The 23648-nt window shown below is 44.6% G+C and overlaps 1 protein-coding gene across 1 annotated transcript in view; it reads right to left on the reverse strand.

The window, feature by feature from the left end:
* The window catches only part of ADGRA3 (adhesion G protein-coupled receptor A3), a 139144-nt gene that overhangs the window by 92815 nt on the left and 22681 nt on the right, over positions 1 to 23648 (reverse strand). Inside the window, exon 2 of the mRNA XM_008274595.5 lies at positions 8687 to 8758. Within this exon, the coding sequence (XP_008272817.4) occupies positions 8687 to 8758 (72 nt within the window). The remainder of the gene's footprint in view (positions 1 to 8686; positions 8759 to 23648) is intronic.

Below are 23648 nucleotides of genomic sequence, written 5' to 3' on the forward strand. Positions count from 1 at the left end.
CTCTGAAGAAGCTCAGAGCTTCTCTGGTAACTCACCAGGAGGCCCTCAGACGCAGCCCTGCTGCACCCACTCCACTCCGCACTGACGGCTGCCCCTCACACATACTCTCCCACTCCTCAGCAACGGTCACACTGTGTGATCTTTCTAGAAAGGATCATTTATTTTTTTCTGACCTCAGGATCTTTGCATATGGGTTTCCCTGTCCCCGACATCTCCATCTCCCCTCCCCACATCCTCACCTCCACCTTGCTTCTCTTGCCTGGCTAACTCTCCCTCATTCTTTAGCCCTTGCATTCAACACCATTCCTCCCTCCAGAAACAAACAGCTGTGAGCAGCAGCGCCCCTGCCTTCCCTGATGCGGCTCTCATCACACTCCCCTCCTGATGCCCACACTGTCGTCATGGAGAGACCACAATTTCCACAAGAGCGGGAGTCGCTGGAGACGCAGCAGGTGGAGGGATGGTGACTTAAGTCTACTCGGTGCTGCTCTAACGGAACACCTGTGAGTGGGACAGTTACAAAGAACAGAGATTTACTGTTTACTGTTCTGGTGGCTGGAAGCCTAAAGTCGAGGGGCTGCACCCCAAGTGCACAGACACCCCAAGATGGGCGGTGGAAGGTAAGGGGACGCGCACGTGCATATGAGAGTTAGGGGGAGCCAGAGAGACAGGGACAGCGGCAGGAAGCATGGAAGAGGCGGAAGGGGCAAAAGGAAGGGGCCCGAACTCCTTTCATCAAGAGCCACCCAGTGCCACAGGAAGAACACCGACCCATTCGTGATGACTTAATGACCTCTTAAAGTCCCCACCTCTCAACACTGTTGCACTGGGGGTTAAGACTCCAATACAGGGACTTGAGGGGACAAGCCCGGGCCACAGAATATGGTTAAATGGGTAGAAAAATAAACCACACCTGAGACACACAATTCCATCAACTTATATAAGAATACTGGGGGGAAACTGTACTTTGGAAATTTATACTTACTAAATAAAAGTTAAAAAAAAAGCACCAAAAAAAAAAATACTGGGGGCAGGTGTTTGGCCTATTGAATGTGGGCACTGAACTTAAGAGTGCCTTGGATGTCTCTCTCTCACTATCCACTCTGCCTGACAAAAAAAAAAAAAAAAGAGTGCCTTGGTTTTGAGTCCCAAGCCCTGCCCCCAATTTCAGCTCCCTGCCAGTGCATACCCTGATAGGCAGTAGGCGATGGCATAAGAACGGGGGTCCCTGCCACCCATGGAAAACGCTGACTGTTCAGCTCCCAGCTTCATCCTGGCTGAATTCTGACTGTTGGGGGCATTCACAGAGCAAACCAGAGAATTAGAGCTTTCTCTTTCAAATCAAGAAAACAAATAAAAAGCTAAAGTATATATATTTTTCAAGCTATGGTTAGTCATAAAATCACTAGGCTATTCATTAAAGTGAGATACTGTAGGGAATGCTACTTCTTAATCATAATCATTTGTGTTTCTCCACAAAGGTAGAGCTCACAACATTGGCAAATAATTCAGCAAACACATATAAATGTAGGCATAGTCCAGTACAGAAGGAAATGATACAAGTTGTTAATAATTACTGAGCTTTTTTTGATTTATTTATTTGAAAGGCAGAGTTACAGAGAGGGGGGAAACAGAGAGAGAGAGTCCATCCACTGGTTCACTTCCCAAATGGCCACAACTGCCAGGGCTGGGCCAGAAGCCAAGAACTTCATCAATGTCTCGCCTATGTGTGCAGTGGCCCCACCATCTGGGCCAACCTCCATTGCTTTCCCAGGTGCATTAACAGGGACCTGGATCAGGAGTGGAGAAGTCAAGGCTCAAAGCGGCACTCACATTGGGTGGCAGCATTGCAGGCGGCAACTTAACCCACCATCCCACAATGCTGGTCCCTATCCCCAACTCTGTAACAGTTAGCCAGCAGGTCCAACTTTTATTCCTATCTCCCCCTCCCCAATTCCCCAACTGACCTCAATCCCACAGCTCAAAGAGAAGATGATTTTATGAGAAAACTCAACCCATCTGTTTCCTCCTTGCTTTGCATAAGCTAAAACACTCTACAAATAGAAATATACAATGTCAATTCCATTTTTTTAAAAACATGAGTTTCCTTTTTCAAATTTTAAACAGTGTCTGCAACAGGAACTGATTTAGCTGAAACAGGACATAAATCTGTGGTCCATGATGAACTGCATGTGTTTCTACAAAATACCGCTCATGAATAACTGAGTACTGTAAAATGATTTAAAGATGCACTTTTTCTTTAATAACAAGAAATTCTTGACATATTATATAATACTTAATGATAGCCTTATTAATCAGGTATTGCCAAAAGATATTTATGGTCATATTCTCCCATTCCCCTTCCCTGGTGAGCTTCAGGATGTATGGCTAACTCTGAACATGTTAGATCATTACAACATAAATGAAAGGAGGCACAAGAATTCTTTTTAACAAAGCTGAAGGAATATTTTAACACTTCCTGGTCAAAGAACTAACTCCTTTGCAAAAGGGTACAACAGGCATCAGATACGAAGTCTTGAACTGCATGCAGCAGAGCCCTCGGATCAAAAGTGCTGCATCAGAAAAGAAGGTTAACTCTGGGCGCTCCAGAGGATCAAGCAGCAGGGCCGTCTCCGTGGTGGTTCCGTCTGCCTCCCGGAGCCACCCTCCTCAGAACGCAACTGGGCCTTCGAGCTGGCCCAGGTCCCAAGATCACCTCCAAAACAAGGTCACAAAGCAGTTCCATGACTCTGCTGGGAGCCAGGAAATCTGACTCCAAAGCTCCAGGGCAGGCAGTCCTCATCTCTCATTTCCGAGGACAGCCTCAGGGGTGGAACTCACAGTGCAGAGCCAGCACGGTGGCGTAGCTGGTAAAGCCACTGTCTGTGGTACCAGCATCCAGGATGAGTGCCAGTTCAAGTCCTGGCTCCTCCACTTCTGATCTCCCTGCTAATGCACCTGGGAAAGCAGCAGAAGATGGCCCAAGTGCTTGGTCACCTACCCCCACATGGGTCACCTAGAAAGAAGCTCCTGGATCCTGGCTTCAGGTCAGCCCAGCTCCAGCCATTATGGCTATTTGGGGAATGAACCAGCAGGTGGAAGATCTCTCTCTGTAACTCTGCCTTTCAAATAAATAAATAAATCTTTAAAAAACAACAACAAACAAATGCACTGAACAGCAGGCAACGCTACACTGAGCAGATAGGTCTGTGGGGACAGAATGCCACTAAATTCCAGTAATTGAATAGATAACACAATACAAGAATGATACTCCTGTAAAACGAGAAAGGAAGTGCAAGAAGGATGGAAGAACGGAAGCAAGGGAGAGAGGCAGGATGGCTACAGACAGTGGAACTAAGAATGTGTGTATAACAGATGTAAAAGTCTCAACTCCAAAAATAGCTCTTTAAAGTACATTTTAAAAATGGAGGGGAAGGGGCTGGGTCTGTGGCAGAGTGTGTAAAGATGCTGCATACAGTGCCAGCATCCCATATGGGCACCAGTTCGAGTCCCAGCTGCCCACTTCCAATCCAGCTCTCTGTATATTACCTGGGAAAGCAGCAGAGGAAAGCACCCACGTGGGAGAACCAGAAGCTCCTGGCTTTGGATCGGCCCAACTCTGGCCATTGCAGCCCTTTGGGGAGTGAACCAGAGGATGGAAGATGCTCTACCTCTCTCTCTGCTTCTGCCTTTCAGATAAAGAAATAATTAAATAAAAAAAAAAAAAACAACTGAGGAGAAACCTTTAAGAATCATAATTTTTATATTCCTATTTTTAATAATAATAATGAAAAAGGGAACTCCAATTATGTATGTGCAAAATAGCATTAAGTTTATTTTGGTGCAAATGTTTAAATTGATGAATATGAGTGTTTTGCTAAGGAGACCAATGGAAACTACTGTTATCCAAGATTAACAGCTTCACTGTGTAGGCTTACTGAGTCAAGGGCACAAAACACAGATTCCAGGGCCAGCACTGTGGCGCAGCGGGTTAACACCCTGGCCTGAAGCGTCGGCATCCCATATGGAAGCCGGTTTGAGGCCCAGCTGCTCCACTTCTGATCCAGCTCTCTGCTGTGGCCTGGGAAAGCAGTGGAAGATGGCCCAAGTCCTTGGGCCCCTGCACCCATGTGGTACACCCAAAAGAAGCTCCTGGCTTTGGATCAGCGCAGTTCCAGCCAATGGGGCCAATTGGGGAGTGAACCATCGGAGGGAAGACCTCTCTCCCTCTCTCTCTCTCTGCCTCTCCTCTCTCTGTGTAACTCTTTTAAATAAATAAATAAATATTAAAAAAAAAAAAAACAGATTCATGGAACAAACACAACATCTCCTGCTAGATGTGACAGCAGGGCCTATGCAGGCTTCTGCAGCCATCTGCTAAGCTCCCTTGGGTGTGTGTTGCCATTCCCAGGGTAGCACACCCTCAGTCCACACTGAGAGCCCACATCCCACCCCCAACCCCACTGGGTTTTGTTCCACGGTATTTGTCACAATTTGTCTTCCATGCCTCCCCCAATTACTTTATTGTCTATTTCCTCTATCGCTACACTGTAAGCCATGTTTTCTTCACCTGAGAAATGCCTAGCACCCAGGAATTCTCCGTGCTTATTTGCTGAATAAAGACATCCCCACCACAGTCACCTGATCACCAACATCTGATGCTTCACCTCTTCTCCTCACACCACACTACCCTAGGCAACAGCATTGCTGCACACTGAATTAGCTTAAGTCTCTGGACTCCAATGTGTACCTATGTCCCAGATATATTCCTCCTTTCCATTCTGGACAGCATATAGCATTACCCAACTCCATGTCTACATTTGGAAATCTCACAGCCATCTCAAAAGTCAATAGATTGGGGTGAGCAATTGGTACAGTGGTTACAATACTGCCTGGGATACCTGCATCCCCTATCGCAGTGCCCAGGTTCCAGTCCAGGCTCCACTTCCAATTCCAGCTTCCTGTTAGTACACAACCATGGAGCCAGCAGGTGAGGGGTTAACACGCTTGTGTCCCTGCTACCCATGTGGGAGACCTGGAATGAGCTGCTCCCTTGGGCCTCCCAACTTGGGCCCTCTTCACCCCAGAATTGAAGGCATTTGGGGAGTAAACCAGCAGGTGGAAGATCTAGTTCTATCTCTTTCAAATAAAACAGGAAAAACAAAACCATAGCCCAAGCTCAACACCCATGGGAAACTCTGAGGCCTGTGCTGTAACACACTCCCCTGGGGATTCTGATGCACATAATCCGAAGCCACTGGTCCAACTACGGCACTGGTCAAAAGCAGTGTAAGTTCAAATTCCTTTATACCTGACATGCCTGTCTGCTTTCACCATACCCCACTCCTCTTGTCCAGCAGGAGCAAAGCTCTCACTTTTAAGCGTTGCCTTCAATTTTTCCTCATCCTATATACCAACTAGCATATAGTGCAGTACTGGCATTCTCAGTATTCACCTCCTGTTAAACATTTTCTTTATCCTTAGTATTTCAAATAGGTCATCAATTTGCTAACTACGGATTCATCAACAAATCCCAGACTAGAACAATGTGGGCATGAATATTTGCAACAAGAATTTAAATGAGCTGCCTGGAACAGATATTTGGATTAGCAGTTAAGATGCAGATTAAGATGCAATGCCTATGTCTGACACCAGAGTGCCTGGCTTTGATTTCAGGCCCAGGCTCCTGACTCTGGCTTCCTGGGAATGCAAACTCTGAGAAGTAGCAGCAATGGCTCAAGTTGTTGGGTCCCTGCCACCCATGTGGGAAACCTGGATGGAGTTCCCAGCTCCAGACTTTAGTCTCAGTCCAGCCTGTTATTGTTATAGGCATTTGAGCAATAAACCAGTAGATACAAGCTTTTTCTTTTTCTTTCTCTCTCTCTTTCCTCCAGCACCCCCACTGTCTACCTCTCAAGTAAACAGGCTTAATTTTTTTTTTAAGAAGCTAATTTGTAACCATCAACAAATGGCTGAAATCAGGTCAAAGACAAAGGAAACTTAAAGACAAATGTAAGAGGTCGGTGCCGCGGCTCAATAGGCTAATCCTCCGCCTGCAGTGCCAGCACACCAGGACTGGGTTCTAGTCCCAGTCGGGGTGCCGGATTCTGTCCTGGTTGCCCCTCTTCCAGTCCAGCTCTCTGCTGTGGCCCGGGAATGCAGTGGAAGATGGCCCAAGTGCTTGGGCCCTGCACCAGCATGGAAGACCAGGAGAAGCACCTGACTCCTGGCTTCGGATCAACCGGCTGCAGCCATTGGAGGGTGAACCAATGGAAAAGGAAGACCTTTCTCTCTCTGTCTCTCTCTCTCACTGTCCACTCTGTCACAAAATAAATAAATAAATAAAATAAAATAAAAAACAAATGTAAGAGTGGCAGCTCACAGTGCAGCTAAGAGCATCAGCCAAGCTGCCTACACTTTTTATGGTCTACGTGCACAGCATCAAGCCCGGGGACCAGAAGCAAAATGTTTCCAAAACACAGCAAATGACAACCCAGAAGCACCCGCCATCCTTGCTTTTAGAAAAGCACCACGCTGACTCCTCCAGTGATCAAGTGGGCACGTATAATGCGCCTGACAGTGAAAACCACACATAACCCTAACAGCTCAGAGACATCAGGCTACATCCTCCCAGGCATCCCTGCCACCCTCAGAGAGCTGGCTCTGGCCCCAGCTGGTGGCAGGATGGCTGCTCTGTCAGGGCATGACCTTCTTTCTTGGAGACGGTGAGGAAATCCCTTTTCAAAAGTCGCAAGAACATCTGCACTCAATCATAATCAGGTCAAACGGCCACTCCTGAAACAGCAATAGTGGAACGTGTGCAAAGTTGTTGGGCCTGGAGAGGCGGGTGCAGTCAGCATCCTCAGAAACACATGGACTGGACAGGATGTGACAGGGATATGTAAATGTAAAAAAAAAGAAAAAAAATCCAAGAATTAATACTGGTATGCCAAAAACGCTTTTAAATGCCTGTATATGTGTGTCTCTGTACATACACTCGCATGGCTGTGTGTGTGCTGTGGGCATGCATCCACTTATAAATATGAGTGACTGTGTATGTGAGGGCATGCATTCGTATATAACCAAACTTTAAACCATCTGATCTCAATGAAAAGGGCATGCATAAAGCATGAAGAACTCTAGACGGGCTATGCTTACGTAACACGTCAGTCTCCTAAGCAGTGAGGCACTGCAGAAGTCTGCCTGCGAAACGGCCGAGGAAAGGTCCCGGAGAGAAGTGGACGCAGAGCAAAGAGAAATAAGAAAACCAAGGACAGTTTGCTACTTCACAGCAAGAGACATCCAGTGTGAAACCCCTGTGTATCCGGAACTTTTATCCTAACTGCATGAGGAACAGAGGAATTTGAAACATGATCCTGGAACAGCACTCTAAGCACTGCCTCAAATTCACAAAGCAACACACAAGCCCTACCTGGAACACATTAGATTACAAGCAAAACCAGAACTAACTGCTAACAACAACAACAAAAAAATTACTGCACAGAAACTCTGAATAAAACAAAGTTTATCAAGAGTGCTTCCCTCTGTCAGGTTTTAAAAATTCTATGTGACTTCTTAGAAGGCATACACATTTCATGATACAGAGTTTCAAAACAGCATCTAAGCTTTCAGTCAGTGGTCAGCAACTATGGCCCAGAGATTGCTTTGTAAATAAAGCTTTATTGGAAAGACATGTCCATTCCATTAATTCATTCATTACACATAAACATTGTTACTCAGTATGAGAGGTCTTCAAAAACTTCGTGGAAAATGCATACTGTGAAAAACTTTGCATGGGTTTCCACATTTTTGCATCATAATAAGTTCAAATATATTTTTCAATTTTTAAAAGTTATTATTTATTTTATTGATTGAAAGGCAGAAAGACAAAGAGAGTTCCCATCTGCTGGTTCACTCCCTGTATTTTTTTTTTTTTTTTTGACAGGCAGAGTGGACAGTGAGAGAGAGAGACAGAGAGAAAGGTCTTCCTTTTGCCGTTGGTTCACCCTCCAATGGCCGCCATGGCCGGTGTGCTGCGGCCGGCGCACCGCGCTGATCCGAAGGCAGGAGCCAGGTGCTTCTCCTGGTCTCCCATGCGGGTGCAGGGCCCAAGCACTTGGGCCATCCTCCACTGCACTCCCGGGCCATAGCAGAGAGCTGGCCTGGAAGAGGGGCAACAGGGACAGAATCCGGCGCCCCGACCGGGACTAGAACCCGGCGCGCCAGCGCTGCAAGGCGGAGGATTAGCCTATTGAGCCACGGCGCCGGCCCACTCCCTGTATTTCCATAATAGCCAGGGCTGGGCCCTGAACTGAACTCAACCTAGGTCTCCGGTGTGGGTAGCAGGGAACTGCAGGCCATCACCTCCTGCTGCCTCCCGGGATGTGCATTTGCAGGAAGCTGGAAGCAACAGAGGAGCTAGAACTGAAACACAGGCACTCTGATATGGAACACAGGCACTCTGATATGGAACACAGGTGTCTGCTTGGGACAGAATGGTCTCTACGGCAGGAACCATACGGCCCACAAAACCAAAATTACTTCTTATCTGGCCATTTACAGGAGTCTACAGATCTCTGCTTTAAGTAATTTCTTATTTTTAAAAATTAATTTCTTGACATTTTTACTAACAAAATGCTGGACATATTCAATTTTTATTAAGAGACAAAAATGAAAGAATACTCACAATCTTTCAAGGAGACTTAACCCAGAAAATGAGCCATTCTTCAATTCGGATATTTTATTGTTACTCAGAATCCTAAAAAATGACAGGAAAAAAAACTGTAAGTTGTACATACTTTCAACATCAAAGTAATTTAGCATATTATGCTTAAACCCATGAGGACTTCTAAGAAATCCTTTATTGCCCGGAATTTGTGAGAGCACTAAAAAAAGGGAGCCACATTCCTTCTTTGAGAAACCACCTAAAATAACTCACTTGGGCAACTTGTCACACCTTAAATCATAGCTATCACACCTAATCAAAAGTCAAAGGACAAGAAGTGAACATTAAACAGTTCTAAGTTTGATATAAGGAAAAAGGATGCTACGGACATGCATACAGTTAGTCAGTGTCTGTAAGTTGAATATCTAAGATTCATCTTAGAGTGACAGGCAGCGTGGTACAGAGAGAGACCTCGCATCTGGTTCACTCCCCACATGGCCTCGAGGCCAGAGGTGGGCCAGGCTGAAAACAGGTCCTGGAACTCAACTCGGGTCTCCCGGGTGGGTGGCAGGGGCCCAGGTACTTGGGCCACCTTCTGCTGCTTTCCCAGGCACACGGGCAAGGAGCTGAACGGAACCGGTGTGAAGGAGCAGGGACTGGAACCAGTACCCATATAGGCTGCCAGCTTAACCCACTGAGCCACAAAGCTGGCCCCATGGGTTTTAATCAAGACCCCACCAGGACTAGATGACTCTGTATGTGACAATCACATCACTTTCCTAGGCAGAGCTCAGCTTCCCCTTTAAGTTGGAAAAAAGCCTAGACCTTTTTTTAGAGTAGAATGATTACCAAGATCCTTTCCAGCCTCATTTAATTTTCTATAATTGCTCTTGTTTTCCTGAGCAACACTACTGAGAACTTCACGGTGAGTGAGAATTTACAACCACTAAGCCCAAAATAAGGAAATCAAGGAACACAATACAAACTGCCCGGCCCGGTGTCTTGAGTCCCAATTCTGAGTGAGGAATGAAAACCAGGTTTGGAAGGAGCCGCGAAACAGTAGGAGGGTAGTGGCTGAGTCACACCCATGCAGTTCAGCACTGCCTCAGTAAAAAGGACTGTCATTTGCTCGTCGTAACAGCTTCAGTACAATAAATGATAGATTTTATTGAGAAGAGTAAAAACCAAGACATTTCATCACACTTAAAAAGTTGTAACCGTAACCTTAAAAATATAGTTTACAACCTCAAGTTAATATATTCAGTCTACACATTACACGGCGTGCTTAAGGACTCAGAGCAAGAAAAGAGAATCAGTAGGAATAAATCTACTCTGCAGACAGCTTTTATGCTCAATTTTGAAACGAGTCCGTGGAATAGCAACTGCATAATATTATGCATCATTATAAACCTAAAACCCACTCATAATCAATATTTTGCTGACATCTTTGGAATTTCAAACTTCCTAGGAGGTAAGTAAATGAAAAATATAAAGCTTGACCAAGGTTGTAAAGCTTATATGTACCCAATTCAGTTCTATACTAACGACGTTAACACCACATGATCTATAGACAATGCTCAGGAATGCTATTCTGGGCTTATGCCTCTTGAATTCAAACACTCTAAGGAAGATTTGATGTTCCCTGCTTCTCATTTAACACAGGACTAAGTTTCTCCTACACAGGCCGAAGTAGGAAAAAAGGAGTAAGACTTAGACTTTTTTTTTTCCACAAAAATCAAGAGTTTGTGAAGCAGAAGAAATAAAAATTGAGTATTAGAAATTCTCAGCAGCCTGCTGTTGTTAAGTCCCAGAATGGAGCCAATTATTGAAAGCTGCTAATACAGCACCCACACCTTGCACGGCAGAAGGCACAAAATCATTTTCCTTTTGAGATGCATTTAAAAATATAGCAAGAGTATTAAACATTAGGATCAAATATGAGGAATATAATTCTTGACATCAACTGTTGGAGAGGGAAAATCCCGTTAGGGCAATGGACTGTATGGCCATAGCACGTTCAAAGACATGTGTACCTGGAACCTGTGAAGGTGACCGGAATGCACACCTGTGAATGTGAGTGCATCCAGACAAAGGCTGCTTAGAGACATAATCAAGGTCAGACAGGGACTCCCAGGGTTAAAACATCCTGGCATGGGTAGGCTCGAAGTTCAGGGACAAGTATCCTTACAAGAGAAGGAAAGACCGTGGAAAGATAAAGATGGAAATGGGGCTCAAAGAAAGGAAAAATGAAAAAAAAAGCAGAAGACAGAGTTCCAAGCTACAATAGCTAAGAATGTTTCAGAATGTGGAAAAGTAAATGTGACATTTTAAGATGGTACATTTCAAATACTTTTGATTTTTAATCCATTGGCACCATTAAAAAATGAGAATTACATATAACTCCTTATCAGACACAGAAGACTAATTTCCCAAATATAAAAGAACTTTTTCAGTATAGTCCTACATACTTCCCTATAGACTCACTTCTAAGGGTACAGCTAAACAATTTGCCATAGGACCCCAAAATCTCTTAAGTGGCTGATAAAATTAGCATCTTAAGTGTAATAAAGACCAAATGGATAAGATTAAGTGGTCAAGTGACCATATAGATAGGATCAAGTGATAGTGATCATATAAATAGGACTAAGTGTATGAAAACAATAATAGAATTAAAAGGGAGTGAAGGCTCCAAAATGGAAAGTAGCCCACACAGCAGACTCATAGAATGACGATCACTCTAAGTACTACTCTGACCTAAGAATCTGCCCTTAAGGCACTCCATTCTGGCTGGAAAGCCCAGGGGGAGCATTTCAGGTATGGAAAGCCAAGACACTCCAGCAAAAAATGTCCTACTTAAAGGATCTCTGTGGGTGAGACCCCAGTGGAAAGAAGGATGTACTTTTTGATGAAGGGAGGAGAAAACTTCCACTTTGCTTACGCCCTGTCAAGCTCGTGGATCCAAAAGGCTTCCCTAGCCAAGGCATATCATGTCAAGAGGCTTGGGTGATCACTGATGTCATTCCTAAGAGTGTTCCTTGTTAAATAAACAAGAGTCACTGTGCATTCACTGCCAAGGCATCTTCTTTGTCCCCAAAGAGTTGCACCATGAAACTTAGCAGTAAAATTTGTTCTCAAGAATCGCTTCCTTTCAATGTATTAAATGAAGGATATTATTATGTCTCGTTAAGTTATAGTTATGTCCAAGAGTTCACAAAGATGCATCATCCTTGGATTCTTCTTTAAAGACAATTAAGTTTCTAGAAAGAAAGAAAGGAGAGGAAGGAAGGGGGGAAAAAAGCGAAATCACTTTCAAGGAGCAATAACATAGATTAGCCCTTGTATAGACCATAGAGGAACAGTTCTCTTAGCTTTTTATTCCATTCATTCTTTTTTGCTTTTTCTTTAATTCTTTTTTTTCTTTTTTTCTTTCTGAGATAAAACAGGAGAGAGAGCAGGAAGAGGGGCAGATAATAGGTGGCAGGATAAGGTGGGAAAAATTACTATGTCCATAATGTTGCATTTATGAGATACATACAAATAAAAAATAAAAGTTTTAAAAATTTAAGAAAAAGGCCAGTGTCATGGCTCACTTGGCTAATCCTCTGCCTGCGACGCAGGCACACCAGTTTCTAGTCCCGGTTGGGGCGCCGGATTCTGTCCCGGTTGCTCCTCTTCCAGGCCAGCTCTCTGCTGTGGCCCAGGAGTGCAGTGGAGGATGGCCCAAGTGCTTGGGCCCTGCACCCACCTGGGAGACCTGGCTTCAGATCAGCGTAGTGCGTCGGCCACAGTGCGCCGAGCATTGCGGCCATTTGTGGGGTGAACCAATGGAAAAAGGAAGACCTTTCTCTTTGTCTCTCTCTCACTGTCTAACTCTGCCTGTAAAAAAAAAAAAAATTAAGAAAAAAAATCTCTACTGAAGAAAAAAAATCCTCAAAACAGATCAATAAACATGAACACCGACAGATCATAATTATATGAAAGAAAGTACATCCACATCATGAGACAGACGTAAATTAAGATTCAAACAAGAAACCATAAATCACTTAACATCAGAATGGGAAGAAATGTAAAACATTTTATATTCTGAGGAAAACAGCCCCTCAAAGTTTGCTATAAACCAGTGCTAGCACCATGCAGGGCAGAAGTACCCGGGAATATATAACATTTGCTCTACTAATTCCTCTTGAGTACTTCAAGAAATTCATGAAAAATGGAATTTACAGTTTGACTTTGTTTTGGCACAAAAAAATTGCTAATCTATGAAATCTTTTTTTCCACAGCACATATTTTCCATGTTTGAAAAAGATGGCAGCAAAAAGAGTTTTTGCACCAAAACAAACTTCTACATTTAATTTGATTTCTCAGCAAACTTTCTGAGCAGAGCACCCTCATCCCTGTGTAAAACACATCATGTTATATATTTGTGTATCATATATAACAAAATGATTCATCCCACTACTGTTTGTAAACGCTAAGGACTAATCACTCACGTGGGTTCCAGTGATAGGAGTTTTATGGGATGTTTTTCTACAAAATTGGACACCTTGACGAGGACAGAGGGGAGGATGTGGAGAGAGGCGGCTCCATAGGTATTCCTTCAGAGGATCACAGCAAGTATTTACAGACTGAGAATGTCTGACCAGCTCACATAATACAACCCACCGTCTGACACCGCCAGACTTCTCTAAAGTGTGCCTGAGGGCTATACTATTCTCTGTCATGGACAAGAGAAACACAGGTTATGCTTTCAGCCTGGTGAGGCACTAGCCACAAATGGCTGACACACACACACACACACACACACACACACCCCTGTGGTAAGCTAAGATCGGGAACATCAACTCCTCCAAAATGAACCAGAATCTGCCAACACGCAGTGTTGTCCAAAGCTCTAGTGCAGAGGCTGGCCAAATCCAACCAGCCTATTTTCTTTAAAGCTGTGACCTCAGAGATTGGCTGTTACTTTATATTGAAACAGATTTTCCCACAAAAGGCATTTTACTGATGGCTACAGTCATTTCCTCCCAAAAGGCCAAGCGTCACCAAACGAAGTGAATGGTAAGATTTTCTTGTCACAACAAAACGGAAGATAGAGCTTGGACCTGGATGCTCAGCCCTGTCTCCTCTCACATCTCTTAGCAGCCGACATGCTCTCAGACCTGCATTTGGCTACCACACACGCAAGCCTCTGCACAACACCTTTTGCTTTCAGCCTTTTCCTAGATCAGCTCCGTCTGCCACTGACACCACGGCACTTCCTGTCATCCCTCTGCTTTCCCCAAGCATACAGCGTCCCTGCTCATCTGACACTGTGAGGCTGGAGTTTGCCACGCTTCCTACAGAAGGTTTTAACAAGCTTCCCCAGGGGCCGGCTCTGTGGCATAGCAGTTAAAGCCACTGCCTGAGGTGGCAGCATCCCACATGGGTGCCGGTTCAAGTCTCGGCTGCTCCACTTCCTATCCAGCTCTCTGCTATGACCTGCGAAAGCAGTGGAGAATTGCCCAAGTCCTTGGGCCCCTGCACCCGCATGGGAGACCTGGAAGAAGCTCCTGGCTTCAGATCAGCACAGCTCCGGCCAGTGCGACAAATTGGGGAATGAACCAGAAGATGAAGACCTCTCTCTCTCTCTCTCTCTCTCTCTGCCTCTTCTTCTCTCTAACTCTTTCAAATAAATAAATAAATAAATAAATCTTAAAAAAAAAAAAACCTTCACCATGGGTTTCAGAGCCCTGGTGGCACAGAAAGGGCTTTTTTTTTTTTAATACTTTAAAATATTTATTTATTTGAAAGGCAGACTCATAGAGAGATGGAGGGGAGGGGAGAAGGAGAGGGAGAAGAGGAAGAGAGAGAGGACGAAGAGGGAGAGGGAGAAAGGTCTTCTATCCAGTGGTTCACTCCCCAAAAGGCTGCAATGGCCAGAGCTGAGCTGATCCGAAGCCAGGATCCAGGAGCTTCTTCCAGGTCTCCCATATGGGTGCACAGATCCAAGCACTTGAACCATCCTCCACTGCTTTCCCTGGCCATCAGCAGAGAGATGGATCAGAAGAGACATGAACCAGTGCCCTTAGGGCATGCCAAGCACTGCAGGCTGTAGCCCACTACAGGACAGCATTGGCTCCGCCTTTTACATTTTTTTAAAGGATGAAAGATCAGAATAATATTTCTAGACACATGGAAATAATACAAAACGCAAATCTCAATGTTCATAAATAACATGCACCCAGGTGTCCATATACTGTCCCCAGCTGCTTTTGTGCTGGGATGGCAGAGGTAAGAAGTAGGAACACAAGAGACACTCTCTGCCTGCAAACCCTGAAGTGTTTACTAACTGCCCTTTTGGAAAAGCTTTGCCAACTCTGATTTTACTCTCTCTAGCTGCTTCTCTGCTTTTGGGTAAATGCCAATCAAGCACTAATCCCTAAATTAGTTCTTCCTAGCAAGTAAGAATAATAGAAGATCCAGTGAGTTTCAAAACTTTCCATCGGTTTGAACAGACTTTATTTTAAAATTGCTTTTATTTTAAAATTGGCATCAGCAATGATACCCATTTTGTTATCAGCATTATTTGTTACTTTTGCTCAGCAGAGTGTCCTCCTCCTGGCTGGACGCATTCATTCACTCATTTGGGGAAAAAAAAAATTGAGTGACATTCTTTGGTCCCTGTATGTTAAACAATGTTTTGCCCCCACTTTACCCTGTTCTCACAACACTTCTCATTCTATGAAATTATTCTGTTTGGGCATCTGAGCATTTACCATGTCTCCCATGACAAGGTAAAATCCATAAACTACAGAGCTCTTTTCCAATCTGACCATCACTGCTTCTCTACAAAAGAAAACAGCCTGGTGCATATTTGAGTGGTTGTGTGGTCCAGCTTCTCACTCTTCTTTCTCAAGAATTCCATGGCACAGGTATTATTCCCTTCTCCAAAACAAAACACAAAAAAACTAAAAAACAAGGAAAGCTAGGGAACTCACAAAGGTCCACGTTCAGACTAAGAGGAACAGTTGAGATTCCAGGAATGCCTGGTACAGAAGCGATATGTAGCCAGATCTCTTTTCTGGAAAGGCCATGATGCAAGACAGCAGCTGGCTGACAATCCCACCTGCTGAGTCTGGAGGATTCGCCCCCATTTTCAGTTGAGCTTTTTTTTTTTTAAGACTTATTTATTTATTTATTTATTTGAGAGACAGAGTTACAGAGAGGAGAGACTGAGTGAGAGGTCTTTCACCTGCTGGTTCACTCCCCAAATGACTGCAACAGCTAGAGCCGGGCTGAACTGATGCCAGGAGCTTCTTCTGGATCTCCCACACAGGTGCAGAGGCCCAAGCTCTGGGACCATCTTCTGCTGCTTTCCCAGGCCATCAGCAGGGAGCTGGACCAGAAGTAGAGCAGCTGGGACTTGAACCAGCGCCACAGGCAGAGGCTTAACGTACCACGGCAGAGCACTGGCCTTCCATTTTCAGTTTTTAAACAAAAGCCCCATACTCCACAGGCAATGTCCAGGCAACAAATCGGGACTATCAGTTTGAGTCCCAATTACTCCACTCCCAGGAGAGATTCCTGCCTATGCACCTGGGAATCAGCAGATGATGGCCCAAGTGTGTGGGTCCTTGCCACCCATGTGGGAGACCCAAATAGAGATCCTGGCTTCCAGTTTCAGCCTGGCCCAGCTTGAGCTGTTGTGGCCACATGGGGCATGAACCACTGGATGAAAGATAGGTACCCTTCTCTCTCTCTCTCCTACTCTCACTCTCACTCTCACAGACACTACTTTTCAAATAAATAAGATTTAAAAAAAAGTGGCAGGGGCCGGCACCGTGGCTCACTTGGCTAACCCTCCGCCTGAGGCACCGGCATCCCATATGGACACCAGGTTCTAATCCCAGTTGCTCCTCTTCCAGTCCAGCTCTCTGCTGTAGCCCGGGAAGGCAGTGGAGGATGCCCCAACTGCTTGGGCCCCTGCACCTGCATGGGAGACCAGGAGGAAGCACCTGCCTCCTGGCTCTGGATTGGCGCAGCGCAGGCCGTAGCGGCCATTCAGGGGTTGAACCAACGGAAGGAAGACCTTTCTCTCTGTCTCTCACTCTCACGGTCTATAACTCTACCTGTCAAATAAATTTAAAAAACAAAAAAGTGGCTAGGTTTGTTTCTGTGTTCTTGGATCCTTCCCAGAGGACATGATGATACCACATCCCGTATCCAGGTACCAATCCTCTATCCTGTTTGCATTCTGTGTTCTCTCTGAGGCTCACAGGATTTGGGAGAGGGGAAGGATCAAAAATTCTGACAGAATAAGCCCAGTTTTCTCTCTTCTTTTAATATGAAAATACCCTAGGATACTTTTCCCACATTTTAACCCTTCTGGAATTCAGACCACGTTAAGACCATTTCCAAAAGAACTTTCTAGTGGTTGGGAAAGGAAGAAGTTAGGAAATGATCCGTAGTTGTCACTGCTGGCACACACCCAAAATGTGGTTGAACTTTAAGTTGAATCTGGATCCTTAATCATGGCTTACTGTTTATACATTAAGGTCTCGCTATGGCACGACACAGAAATAAAAAGTTGTTTAATAGAAGACTGCATATTATCTGACAGTCAGAGTAATTAAAGGAAGAGAAATGCTAAATCTCTCGGAAGTTAACATTTCGAAGAGGCTGGAGGGACTCATTCGCGTGTCACAAGGAACTATCATTCACGCAGCTCACGTCTCCCGTAAGCTGCCAGGCAACTTTCGTACCAGAGGAACAGCTAGCATTCCAGTGATATGTGATTAAATGCACAGAGCAAGCTCATTAAGTTAACCAAGTAAAAAAAAATGCAAACTAAACCTTTAATATTCTTCATTGATGGCAGAATCGCAGGATCGTGACTAAAGATGCTACAGGGAAAGTGCAGATCGTTTTTACGGAAGCTCTGCAATGATGATGGATGGGATACATTCTGAAATGATTCAAAATACACTCAACATGCATATGCAGAAAGAAAAAACATCCGATGAAGGAGTGGAACGCTTAGTAATAGAAAAATCAGGTCAATCTGGGTAAAAATACACACAAACGTTCTTATCTACTACTCTTACTCTCCGAATTTCTTGTTAGTTCTTGTTAGAACTACTATCATACTGAAAGCTTGCATGAAATGCTATCTATGCAGAACATAAATGGGTATGTGACTCAGGAGGGCTCTGACTGGGAAGCCTGGGGGCGACAGAGGCATGGATGAAGGGGCACTTTGTGGGGGTGGGAAGAGAGCAGCTCTTCCATCGCCCTTTCGGGCCCTCTTCCTGAACAGTTGTTTGCGAGCAAGCATCTGACTGCTGTGGCATCTGAAGCATCACCGTGTCTAGCCTGCCTTTTCCTCGTCCATCTGTCACTTACTTGGACACCTCCCCTTATATCCATTCTTCACATTTTTTCGTCCGGCTTCAAAATTCCCATTCTAATCCTTTTGCTGTGAATTTTAGAATAAGTCCTTTGCTCAATTTTCCAGACCGCTAATTTTCTAAGTTCTGAGTTGTATTCATTTTGCTTTTTGGACCAACTATGGACCCCAAGGCAGCAATTCTTAACATGTTAATCTCACTGTTAACCTCTAAAACTGCCTCTTTTTTTGTGGGGAGCAACTCGGACTAGACTAAGTTACTGGAATTAAGACTTATTCTATGCATCTGCTCTCCCACAATATGGCGCTGGGAGAGGAGTAAACAGCTTCTACACAGCTGCCTCCAGTTTGACCAATAACCTGCAGGAGCTGATCCTGCTCCTGATTGGAGAAGAGCAGCGTGCTCGGCATGTGGGTAGCAGAGTTAGGATTGGTGGAAGAGGACTACAAAGGAGGAGAGAGACAACATGCACGAGGAACATCTAAGGGGAACATCCGGATAACATCTGAGCAGCCCCCGAGAGAGCCGCCGGCGGTGTGCCGCTCCCCCGCGGAAGTGGGGAAAGTGGCAGGGGGGCCCGCCCCTCCACAGAGGTGGAGGGACGGCAGCCAACCCAGGAAGAACCAGCAGCAAACCCGGGAAGGGCCGAGCAGACAAAAGAACAGCGCAGGGTCCTGTGTCGTTCCTCCGCGAAGAGGGGGAGCGACATTTTTTCTCTACCTTTCCCATGAACTGTTCCTGTCCCTTGGGTGTGCTCTTCTCTTGGACCCAAACTATGAAGTAGAATTCTCCTGTATTAATTATTTTCCCATTCTAGTGGACTGACTTGGCGCTATCTTGTTCTGTTGATATTTTCCACAAGTGTCTGATGCCTCTTGGTTGTTTGCTTAGACTTACACACATGGGGCTGGCTAGACAGGTACTGGTCACTGCATAAGGATCCTTCAGCATACACAAATAACAGTGAATGCACGACAAATCTGCTTTTATGTCAAGGTTCAGAAGTCCCAATCCTTGGGGGTACAGACACAAATGATACCAGGGCTCCTACAACTGCCCCTTCCTGCTACACTCATCCAGAAAACCTGCCACTTTATTTAAAACAGAGCTGAGGGGCCAGCATTGTGGCATAGTGGGTAAGGACATCAACCGCAATGCCAGTATCCCATATGGGCACTGGCTGCTCCACTTCCAATCCAGCTCCCTCCTAATGCATCTGTGAAAGAAGCAAAGGATGGCCCAAGTGCTTGGGTCTCTGCCACCCATGTGGGAGACCCAGATGGAGTTCCAGGCTCCTGGCTTCAGCCAGGGCCATTGCAGTCATTTGGGGAGCAAACTAGTAAATGGGAGCTCGCTCTCTCTCCCTCCCTCCCTCCCTCCGTCTCTCCATCTATCTCCAAAACTGCCTTTCAGATAAATAAATAAATCTTTATAGAAAAAAGCAAGCAAGCAAGCAAGCAACTGAGCTCGAAAGCTTTGTGATGCAGGCAAACTCTAGCCTTCCGAGCCAGACTCTGAGAGCAGAATGGGAGCAGCTGTTCCAGGCTTACAAATTTCTGGCCCAGCACCCTTCATTACTTTGCTGACACTCCCCATAGTTTCAGTTCTTGGAGTCTTCCAGCATCATTAGGAGAATCCATTTTTCTGGTTCCTTGGCTCTGGTTCCCCATGGGTTGTGTGCACTGTGCAGTGTGGCTGTGCTGCTGTGCCATCCATCTGATCCCACCTGCCCGCTCAGCTCCACACTGACCACAGCACCTTTCTCATATCCTAGCTTTGCGACAGGTGTGCTCATGGTTATAAAACTTACTTTCAACAGATTTCGGGAGGAATGAAGAAAAAGTAAACCAATGTGGTTCAATGTATGCACATCCACTTAGGAGGATGTAAAGCATTATGTCCTAAAAGTCAGAGACTTGGTCCTCTCCTTATCCTCTCTGGATGCTAAGTGATTAGAGGACAGCTTGGTTTCCAGCCCACTCCTTCCCCCTCATGCAGGGGTGCTAACACTTCTACTTAAGAGTCTGCAAACACCCACATTAAAATCTCACTGACCATTCACTCAACAGGGTAACACATGGGAGTGCCCGTTAAAATGCATTAACCCAAGCTCACATGCCAGGAACTCTGTTAAACACCCTGGGCACAACTATTCATCACTCTGATCCAACATCCAGGAGTCAGGGGCTGGGACCTGCTGGGGATCGAGGGGTGGTTCTGTTCCCTGACGGGCACCTCTAATTTTTGTTTTGGGTCACAGTCTCTGTCCTCCTCCAGTAATTACCCAGCATGTACTATCACAAGAGCAGACCCTGGCACACAAAATTCCTGACTCTGGTCCTGTTCCTTAGCCTCTCAGTCACTAAAAGCCTCATCTGTAAAGCACAGTGACCACTGCCAGGGGAGAACACAAAGTTTCTGCAAATATGCAAAATGTGTGACCAAGCACTTACAGCAGTTCCTCATGACCACTTCTGAAGATCCAAGCAACCACACTTCGTAACTAGAAAACAGTCAACATTCTACTCAGCAGTGCATGCTGGTTGATGGCCCAGCAGGCCGAGCCACGATGCAGGCACCCGGAGTATACAACAATAAAAATCCCCAGAAAAAAAGGGGAGCAACCCTCCCCCTGCACCGCAACCGTGAGGGTGGAATAATGAAGGGACTTAAAGGAAATGTCTCTACAGAAAGTAGAGTGGTTGCTACAGGAGGCTGGAGGGAGGAGAGTACACTGGGTTATTATTTAACAGGCGGAGTCTATGTGGGGAGGATGAAAAGATTTTGGGTGAAGGCAGTGATGATGGTTACACAACACTGCCGGGTCTGGGGAATGCAAACTAGTACAACCAATATGGAACAGCACGGAGACTCCTCAGAAAACTAAAAATACATCTTCCATAAGACCCAGCTATCCCACCACTGGAAATGCATGCAAAGGAAATGAAATCCGCATATCAAAGAGATCTCTGCATTTCCATGTATATTACAGCTCAATTCCCAATAGCTAAGTCATGCAATCAACCTAGATGTCCATAAACTAATGACTGGATAAAGAAAATGTGGCAGACATACATGATGGAATATTACTCAGTCATAAAAAAGAGTGAAATCCCAACATCTGCAACAACATGGATACAACTGGAGATCGTTTTGCTAAGACCCAGAATGAAAAATCACTTCTCTTATCTGCGAAATAGGGGGAGTAGAAAAATTGTGTGGATATCCTATCATTTAGTATTTAGCTATAAATATTGCTTCACTGAAACATATCATGTAGATGACAATATACTCTTCCTCTGCATGTCAAAGAAAAAAAGGAATAGAGGGGGAGAAGGGAGGAATCTTAGGGTACCAGTAATGTTTTTGTTCTTTATTTGGGTGTTGGTTATGAAATGCTCCGAGGACAAAAAAAAACTCATTTAGCTGTATATTTATGTGTACTACTTGGAATACATACTATATTTCATTAAAATGTCTTTAAAAAACAAAAATTAGTTAAAATGATAAATATATATATCTATATACACACACACATCCAAACACAAACAGAAATATATAATAGATACTCATACAAAAGTCAAAGGACAAACCAGGAGGAAATTAGTTTGCAGACAGACTTGGAAAGACTTCCATGTGCCAGGCACACTGATGGGTGTATGTACAGAAAATTTCCATAATAAAGAATACGACTCTCTTTGTTTCCAAACAGACATGAGAATCTGTGGGTGTTTTTATGACATGGTTTTAACATCTCTTCTATGGATCTGGTAAATGAAGAAAGAGTTCAGCGTAGAGAATGCAGTCTTGCCTTCTTGAAGCACTACACAATAGCATTTCCAGTTTCAGTGTCTGCAAGGTGAATAATTATTTAAAATGAGACAGCAAGTCAGGATACAAACAGGTAACATACTATTATGCAGTCACAATATAATTTATCATCAAACGGATGCTTGAGATTACGAGGTGCCATAGTAATTACATTAGAACAACAAGCATCACCTGCGTATACTGGCACCAGTAACTCCTCATGGGGTTCATTAAATAACCTTTCAAGTTCCCAGGCACTGTAATCAAACGCCTAACATTTTTAAAAAACAAACACAGGCTTGCTTTTTTATTATTATCTTGTGTTCTTTATTTAGAAGTCACAAATTAAAAAGGAAACAACCTATTTTTCTGCTTTAGCATTAAACGAAGGAAGTTAACATTAAATTAAAGTTTAGATCATTAAGAGAAACTAAAGGACTTTAAATGCCATGTGAGACTTCTTTCTAAAATGAAAAACAGTTTACTAAGTAACAGTTCATCTTATCTTACAAACACATTAGATTCACGAGAAAAGGGAGCTTGTTTTTCAAGGTTTATGTACATCATACAGAACACCAGACACTTAATATATGAGTACAATAAAAATAAAAGCAAGTTTATTTGGCATTTTAATCAAATGGGGAGCTTTCTACTGGGATCATACTGAAGCTCCTCTTGGATTTTGAGTCTGATTTTTCAGCTGAAATTCTCCCTGAGGACCTAGTACGCATTAATTCAGCATCTACTGAAGCAACTATTGAGTGCCAGGAGTAACTGCAAGTATACAAAAGCAGACCTCAGCGACTCACAGGACACATGGATCCTAGTGTTCAATTCAGCAAGCAGGAAGTGTCACTGAGGCAAAGGGAATACACAGTTTAAACACTGATGAGAAGTACAATGATTCAAGAAAACACTCTGAGCCTTGTTGTGAAACAAAAATTGAGAAGGACTTTAAAGGACAAGGAAGGAAATCCTTGTAAAGGAAGTCGGCTTAGCAGCTGTTCGTTCTCTGTTGCTGCACGATGGCGAAACTCACACCCATTGATTAGCTCGAACTTGTGTAGGTCAGAAGTCCAGGCACACAGTGAGCCATCAGGGCCTCTGATCGGGCGGGCCTGGCCATCAATACCGAGGCAGCTCCTGCTCTCCCGAATGGGTGGAAGAAGAGGAGCAGGGCAGGCAGAAGAGGCATTCAGAGACACACGGGCTCAGGTGGACCCTATGGTTGTCCAACTCAAAACAGTCAGTAAGAAACTGGAAAAGTGTGTAGGCTAAGTCAGCCAAGCCCTTTCTGCTCCTAGCCAGTAGCCTGAGAACAAGGAGCACAAAGTCCACCTCTCAGTCATAAACTGTGCTCCAACGCAAGGCTGTTAAGTTTCACAAGGGCAGATCTCAAGCTCTGCAGCACAGGTCCACAAACTCTTCCAAAAGTGCAAGACAGTAAATACTCCAGGCATTGTGGGTCAAGAGGCGAGACTCAGGATATGACGTAGGTTCTTACATAACAAGAGAGAAAACAAACACCCACAATTCTTGGTTGACAAAACAATATAATAATTGCATATAATTTTTCGCAATGCTTGGCAAAGATGATCTCCTTGATCAAATCTCGGCAAGGCTCCTCTGAATCTTCCTCTCAAAGAGGCCTCAAACTTGGACTCTGGGATCTGTCCATGCAGAGTCCAGTTTCAGCAAGAATCCTGGTAAGTCAGTGTGGAGAAAATACCCCACCATGGATATCTGATCAAATTCCTCACCCCAATAAGCCCTGGGAACATTTCAAC

The sequence above is a fragment of the Oryctolagus cuniculus genome, chromosome 2 (assembly GCF_051225735.1).
Source record: "Oryctolagus cuniculus isolate XC-2025 breed Fujian yellow rabbit chromosome 2, ASM5122573v1, whole genome shotgun sequence".
Classification (NCBI taxonomy): domain Eukaryota; kingdom Metazoa; phylum Chordata; class Mammalia; order Lagomorpha; family Leporidae; genus Oryctolagus; species Oryctolagus cuniculus.